Source organism: Astatotilapia calliptera, chromosome 16 (assembly GCF_900246225.1).
Source record: "Astatotilapia calliptera chromosome 16, fAstCal1.2, whole genome shotgun sequence".
Lineage (NCBI taxonomy): Eukaryota > Metazoa > Chordata > Actinopteri > Cichliformes > Cichlidae > Astatotilapia > Astatotilapia calliptera.
In genome coordinates, this window is record NC_039317.1 from 17,121,749 (window position 1) to 17,129,618 (window position 7,870).

General features: G+C 40.9%; 1 protein-coding gene across 2 annotated transcripts; it reads left to right on the top strand.

Annotated features, from left to right (window-relative positions):
• The first annotated feature begins 400 nt into the window (after positions 1 to 400).
• Positions 401 to 5,324, top strand: casq2 (calsequestrin 2). 2 transcript variants are annotated; one of them, XM_026144748.1, is made up of 12 exons: positions 401 to 606; positions 735 to 920; positions 2,667 to 2,751; positions 2,916 to 3,016; positions 3,117 to 3,228; positions 3,665 to 3,738; positions 3,816 to 3,946; positions 4,041 to 4,086; positions 4,163 to 4,217; positions 4,458 to 4,558; positions 4,694 to 4,768; positions 4,908 to 5,324. In XM_026144748.1, the coding sequence occupies exons 2-12, from the start codon at positions 837 to 839 to the stop codon at positions 5,136 to 5,138; spliced, it is 1,095 nt and encodes a 364-aa protein (XP_026000533.1). In that variant the 5' UTR covers positions 401 to 606; positions 735 to 836; the 3' UTR covers positions 5,139 to 5,324. The 2 variants fall into 2 exon arrangements, with proteins under 2 accessions (XP_026000533.1, XP_026000532.1); XM_026144747.1 differs by having other exon boundaries at positions 401 to 920.
• Positions 5,325 to 7,870: the final 2,546 nt, after the last annotated feature.

A 7,870-nucleotide genomic window follows, 5' to 3' on the forward strand; every position in this document is an offset into this window, starting at 1 on the left:
CTGTTATATTATCAACACACTGGACAGCAGCACAGTGACTGTTCTTTTATTTGCTTGTCCTTTGCACATCTGTTGCCAGATTCCATTAAAATACACCAACATTTTCCACTGTAGCACCAAGCTCCTTGTGGACTTTTGGTCTTCACCGATATCTCAGAATAACTAAACCCTCAAATCTCTAGTGCTCAGCGTGCTTGTCCCACATTACTAACTCTCCCAAAGAGACATCACAGCGAGCAAGTACTGTAACTCATTATTAAACCCTGACTGTCATCCTTCGCTATCCTCTGTTCTCAGTTTGCTCTTCTATTTTTAGCATTCAAACAACTGGTCTCCTAAAAATGGGCCTATCCTGCATGAGTAGTGGAAGGGGAGTGCTGCTATGTATGGTATCCACCCCCAGTGTCTTGCAGCCCTTGCAGTACTCCTCTTTCGCCTTTGTGTCTGCAGGCGTGAAGAAGTAATGACGAAAGGAGTTTCTTGGCCCAGAGGATACGTTAAATTTTTGGATTTCTTTGGACACCGGGGGATGCCTGCAAACTGCCACTGACGGACCAGCAATATATCTGTTTCTTACATTTCCTCATCCTTTCATAGGCCTTATAGGTGACCTTTCTGACCGTGCACTTCCTTTATACTGTGAAACTAACTCATACTCTGGTGGTGTGTGATAACTCTGGACCATGCTCTCCCTGTGGTTGTTCTTGCTCCCCTGCCTAAACTTTGTGCCTCAGGCCCTGTCTGAGAAAGGCCTAGAGTTGCCACAGTATGATGGGAAAGACCGTGTTCTTGATATCAATGACAAGAACTACAAGAAAGCTTTAAAGCAGCACAGCATGCTCTGCCTGTTCTACCATGAGCCCATAGCAGACAGCAAGGAACTGCAAAAACAACACCAGATGACTGAGTTGGTGCTGGAGGTAAAGTATAAGGAAAAAGAAATCAATGCATGCAGTGCAGAAAAAGATTTGACAGGTCAGGGAGAAAAGTGCAGATAACTTTAAAGAAAGTTGAGTTAGCACTCAAGGAGATGCAGCAAAGAAAGGAAAACTCATATGATTTGGTTGGGTGACAGCGGTGTGAGACAGAGGGCGCTCATAATCCCATCAAACAGACTCATAAGTGACTCTATGTTAGTGCTACAATAAGCAGAGAGGGACCTGGTGAGCTATAAAACTCCAGAGCTCTCCATTTTAATCTCTGTATATATGAGGTTCCTCAAGGTCATTGTGTGCACAGATGCAATGAGATGCAGTGCTGCCACTTCAGGTTATTTCAGCCAATTCAGTGTGTGCCTCCTTTCCACAGAAATGCGTGAAATTTATTCTCCTTGTGATTATTCTTTGCTGGCAGAAATAATCCAAGAGCTCATTTATATAATGTTTTTAAGCCACACATGTGAGGGCTGATGCGACCTTCTCTTCTTTGGTATATTAAAGGTATTTAATAGATTGAGTAAGCAGCTGGAGACACGTCTATATAGGAGATTTTAGTCTGTCTTTGTGAATCCTGTATGAAACTGTTCATTCTACCCGTCTCGTGTGACACATGGTGGAGGACATGTTGCTCTTTGAAATGTTAAAGGCAGCCTGAGCCCATACGTGCAGGCAGAACAGGTAGGCCACGTAGTTACTCAATAAGGCAAACATGACACCATGCACAGTGTATTTGTAATAGCTGATTAGAGTCTACTGGTTGTAAGTGAGAAGCTCAAGTATGCCACATATCAGCTTATTTACCCCCAATATCTACAATTTGTAGTATTCTGAGGTCTGTCCCCATCATGGGCAAAATACATTTACATAAGTCTATTTTTACTTGAGTATATCCAAGTAATGACACTCTGTAATTTCATATATAACAGGGGAAAATTAAAATATAAATTCCCAGAGACAGGATTAAGTTGTGGCACATTTTGTTTGTGCATGTAAAAGTAAAGAAAGTTGTTGAAATGAACTTAAGTCAGGCTTTGAAAGACTGGCAACCACAGCTCTCACCCCGTGACAGCTGGGACAGACTCCAGCCTCCTCACAACACTGAAGTGGAAAAGTAGAAGTAAATGGATGGATGGATGGACATGTGAAATGAAAGTGCTCATATAAGTAGATACTTCTGCCAAAAGCAGACGTCCATTTAAAGACGCAATAAAGTAATCCTGTATTAGTAACTACACTGAGCTCTATTCACTTTTTTTTACTGTAAATGTTGATGCACTGTTTCATTTGGAACAGGATTGTAAAATAAATAAAATGAAGATCCACTCGTGAGTTCTTTTTAAACTCCATGTTATAATTTTACCAATCTTGATTATTAGTTAATCAAAGTATTAGTGAAGCTCATCCACCTTATTTCACACCACAATTGCCAGGCCAGTCATGTGTATAAACTTACCTGGCTATATTTAGAACAAGGCAGTCTGAATGATTATGTAACCGTATCTCTGTGTGGGCAGCTTGGACACCTCTGTCATATTGCCAACTTTGGTCATGCTGTCAAGCTCCCATTCACAAACAGTCCCATTTAACATTTTAACCGAACCTGCATTACTGTTTCCAGTACTCAGAAGCCAAAGTGAAAGTTTCTTTTTGTCTTGCCTATTTACGTGCTATGTGTTCAGTCCTGTTCTTACAATTTAGTCCTCTGTGATGTTTTTGTGTTGGTTGCAGCTTGTAGCTCAGGTTATGGAGGAGAAGGACATCGGGTTTGGAATGGTTGACTCCCACAAAGATGCAAAGATAGCAAAGAAACTGGGTGAGTATTGGTAGTGGTACAGACTAAGTCTTTTATTTAACCTCAGTCTGATTGGTAGATTTTGATGAAGAGAACTGCCTTTGATAGCAGTCATTTTTGTTAAGAGTCAGACAACTTTAGGTGTTTGACTGAATCTAATGTCTTATCATTTCTTCTGATCGCAGGCTTAGAGGAAGAGGGAAGCATGTATGTTTTTAAGGCTGATAGAGTTATCGAGTTTGATGGTTTGCTCTCTGCTAACACTCTGGCCGAGTTCTTGTTGGATGTAAGTAAACTTGCTTGAGGGTTGATTCCCAGTTGCTTGCGCTAATCACCACCAGTCACACCCTGCAATCCTCTCCTCTTGCTTTATGCCTATATTCTAGCTGTTGGAGGAACCAGTGGAAATCATAGGAAATGCTCTGGAGCTGCGAGCTTTTGACAGGATGGAGGAAGACATACGTCTCATTGGTTACTTCAAGAGCGAAGAGTCCGAACGTGAGTGTGTATATTTGTAAAACTCGTGTTTTTTTTCAGTCTGAACACACCACACCGCCTCGTTAGATGGTTCTGTGAAGGACTTTCTGTGGCCCATGCCCTTCATTATAACATGGATTTTTAACCCACTCGTCTCCATGGATTTACAGATCCATTTTTACCGCTACTGCACACGCAGCTGCCACTGCCTGGTCGCCCTTTCACACGCTGTGGAACAACTGAGCGTAGTATAGTTAACTTGCAGATACATCCCATCTGACCAGCTGTGGGAGTGATAAGCTGAGGTCAAAGTTCTGCTATTTCCGCTCCCCATTGTGGAAATGTCAAGTACCCATCGGCCAAAGAAAGGACAAACAGATGTACGTCCAAAAAACAAGGAAAAAAACTGTTTAAAAAGCTAACTTGTTCTTTCTTCCTCTTTCTTTTTTTACCTTAGACTATGAAGCTTTTAAAGAAGCCGCTGAGCAGTTTCAGCCCTACATTAAGTTTTTTGCTACATTTGAGAAATCTGTAAGTTACAAACAAACACATAAGGCAATGAAACACTTGCATGTGTAGTCCTAACAGGTCAGTTTTGGTTGCTGTAGGTGGCCAAAGAGCTGAGTCTGAAGTTAAATGAGGTAGACTTCTATGAGCCCTTCATGGAGGAGCCCGTGTCCATCCCAGGCAAACCTCACTCTGAGGAGGAGCTGGTGGAATTTATAACTGAACACAGGCGGTAAAAAAAGATTAATGTCATACTTTATGACTTTAGTAAAGTATAAAGATATATTTTCAATTTAACATCTAATGTTTTTTTTCTGTGCTGTCAGACCAACACTGCGAAAGCTGCGTGCAGAAAATATGTTTGAGACCTGGGTGAGAAAATTAATCATTTTAATTTTAGTTTCCCAAATGCTTTAAATAAATTCACATTTTGGTCTCTTTCTCTCAGGAGGATGATATTGAAGGCATTCACATTGTGGCCTTTGCAGAAGAGGAGGATCCTGGTGAGAGCATATTATATAACGATGGACCGCTGTTTTACTCGAGTGTAAACATGAGATGCTGAGCATATTTCCTGCAGATATGGAAGGCTAAACTATTCAGTCCTCAGGGACTGCTTATGTAAAATGAAAATTATAAAAGGTATGGACTTTAAAATGGATCAGGGTCAGCCTAAGGAGGTAGAATTTTTTCAGAAAGTTTTAGGATGTTTTTTTTTTTTTTTAATTTTCTTTATTTTTTAGATGGTTATGAATTTTTGGAAATCCTAAAGGAGGTGGCCAGAGACAACACTCACCTACCTGAGCTGAGCATCGTCTGGATTGATCCCGATGACTTTCCACTGGTGAGAAGAAAGAGAAGCAGACAAATAATGAAAAAAAGAAAAGAAACAAACACACACGCAAAAGGAAAACCTGAAAATGTAGATTATTGTCAGACCTCATGCTCTTTCTCTTTCTGTCCTGCTGACTCTGTTCAGTTGATCCCCTACTGGGAGAAGACCTTCAAGGTGGATCTGTTCAGACCACAGATCGGAGTTGTCAATGTTACTGATGTAAGTCCCCGACTGTCACCACTAACACCGACGACACATGCTGTGCTCAGTTTTTACTGGCACTGTCTGATCTCTCTCTCTCTCTCTCTCTCTCTCTCTCTCTCTCTCTCTGTGTGTGTGTGTGTGTGTGTGTGAGCAGGCAGACAGTGTGTGGTTGGAAATGGATGATGAGGAGGATCTACCCACAGCTGAGGAGCTGGAGGACTGGATTGAAGATGTGCTCTCTGGCAAAGTTAACACTGAGGATGATGATGATGATGATGATGACGACGATGATGAGGATAATGATGAAGATGATGAGGATAATGAAGATGATAATGAAGATGATAACGAGGAGGAAGATGATGATAATGATAACGATGATGAGTAATTTACAGTGTTATCTGAGTATCCACTGTTTCCTCTTCAGAGTGTCTAATGTGGATATCAGTGCATCAGCTTTATGCTACAATAAGTTAATTTTTAAAAAAAGGTAATTTTTGCACTTAATGTGTGCCTGCTATTAATATTAAAAAGAAATAATATCAATAAAGGTCATTTTTGACTGAGAAAATAACTTTCCCAGTGTCTGGGTTCTATGTGAGGATCTTAGAAAAGAATCTAGAAGAGACAAAGAAACAAAGGGGTGAAGGCTAAAAAACAGACACACATATACAGTGGCTTGCAAAAGTATTCGACCCCCTTGAACTTTTTGTCACATTACAGCCACAAACATGAATCGATTCCATTGGAATTCCACGTGAAAGACCAACACAAAGTGGTGTACACGAGAGAAGTGGAACGAAAATCATACATGACTCCAAACATTTTTTACAAATAAATAACTGCAAAGTGGGGTGTGTGTAGTTATTCAGCCCCCTGAGTCAATGCTTTGTAGAACCACCTTTTGCTGCAATTACAGCTGCCAGTCTCTTAGGGCAGCGGTCCCCAACCCCCGGGCATCGGACCGGTACCTGTCCGTGAGTCGTTTGGTACCGGGCCGCGAGAGTTGCGGCTCAGGTGTGAAATACATGTATATGGTTTCAGGGTTTTTATCGGTTTTCAGCGTTATTTTATTATCGTTTTTATCGTTTACTCGGTTTTCCTGGGCCTTTTCATGTGTGTTATGAATAAATCTTTTTTTTTCAGTACCGGTACTAGTTTTATTTTGTTGTATTTATCCGCGACACCTTAAAGGCCGGTCCATGAAAATATTGTCGGGCATAAACCGGTCCGTGGCGCAAAAAAGGTTGGGGACCGCTGCTTTAGGGTCTGTCTCTACCAGCTTTGCACATCTCACAGCCTCAGAGGTTGTCTAAGAGAATATTGGGAGCAATGACACCATGAAGTCCAAAGAACACACCAGACAGGTCAGGGATAAAGTTAATGAGAAATTTAAAGCAGGCTTAGGCTACAAAAAGATTCCCCAAGCCTTGAACATCCTACGGAGCACTGTTCAAGCGATCATTCAGAAATGGAAGGAGTATGGCACAACTGTAAACCTACCAAGACAAGGCCGTCCACCTAAACTCACAGGCCGAACAAGGAGAGCGCTGATCAGAAATGCAGTCAAGAGGCCCATGGTGACTCTGAACGAGCTGCAGAGATCTACAGCTCAGGTAGGGGAATCTGTCCATAGGACAACTATTAGTCGTGCACTGCAAAAAGTTGGCCTTTATGGAAGAGTGGCAAGAAGAAAGCCATTGTTAACATAAGAAGTCCCATTTGAAGTTTTCCACAAGCCATGTGGGGGACACAGCAAACATGTGGAAGAAGGTGCTCTGGTCAGATGAGACCAACATGGAACTTTTTGGCCAAAATGCAAAACGCTATGTGTGGCAGAAAACTAACACTGCACATCACTCTGAACACACCATCCCCACTGTCAAATATGATGGTGGCAGCATCATGCTCTGGGGGTGCTTCTCTTCAGCAGGGACGGGGAAGATGGATGGAGCCAAATACAGGGCAATCTTGGAAGAAAACCTCTTGGAGTCTGCAAAAGACTTGAGACTGGGGCGGAGGTTCACCTTCCAGCAGGACAACGACCCTAAACATAAAGCCAGAGCAACAATGGAATGGTTTAAAACAAAACATATCCATGTGTTAGAGTGGCCCAGTCAAAGTCCAGATCTAAATCCAATCTGTGGCAAGATCTGAAAACTGCTGTTCACAAACGCTGTCCATCTAATCTGACTGAGCTGGAGCTGTTTTGCAAAGAAGAATGGGCAAGGATTTCAGTCTCTAGATGTGCAAAGCTGGTAGAGACATACCCTAAAAGACTGGCAGCTATAATTGCAGCAAAAGGTGGTTCTACAAAGTATTGACTCAGGGGGCTGAATAATTATGCACACCCCACTTTTCAGTTATTTATTTGTGAAAAATGTTTGGAATCAGTGTGATTTTCATTCCACTTCTCACGTGTACACCACTTTGTGTTGGTCTTTCACATGGAATTCCAATAAAATTGATTCATGTTTGTGGCTGTAATGTGACAAAATGTGGAAAAGTTCAAGGGGGCCGAATACTTTTGCAAGCCACTGTATACAGCAGGTAAAATAAGTACAGAACAATCCATCCAACCCACAGATGCAATGAAATCAAACCATAGATGTCCATAAAATAAAGTTATGTGTAGCAATGAGTAAGGAATTATGGTATTGCAAACATATTATGTTAATTGTGCCAAAAATACACTTTATATGAAAGCAAATTACATGAAATTTGCTTATTTACATATAATAAGTGCTACTATTGTATGTAAATATGTATGGTTAACAAGTTTGTTAGACCAACTGTTATAAAAGAAGAAATATTTTGGAAATCTCAAAAAAGCAATTTATTAGGCAGATAACTGATCATAACTAATAATAAAGTTTTTATAGCCAAACGTCTCCTAGAAGAATATACACAGCTTGCTGCATAATTAATATAATATGAAATCAAAGTAACTGTAAGCCTTAGATGCCACATAAAGGAGCCACAAATGTCCCTTCTAGTAGCAGCCATAACTAAGTAACCGTAAATGTAGTTAAATCTTTAAAAACTTCTCCACAACATGGAAGTAGAACAACAATCAAATTCCCTGAAAACATCAGTACAAATATTTATTTCTTCATTTTT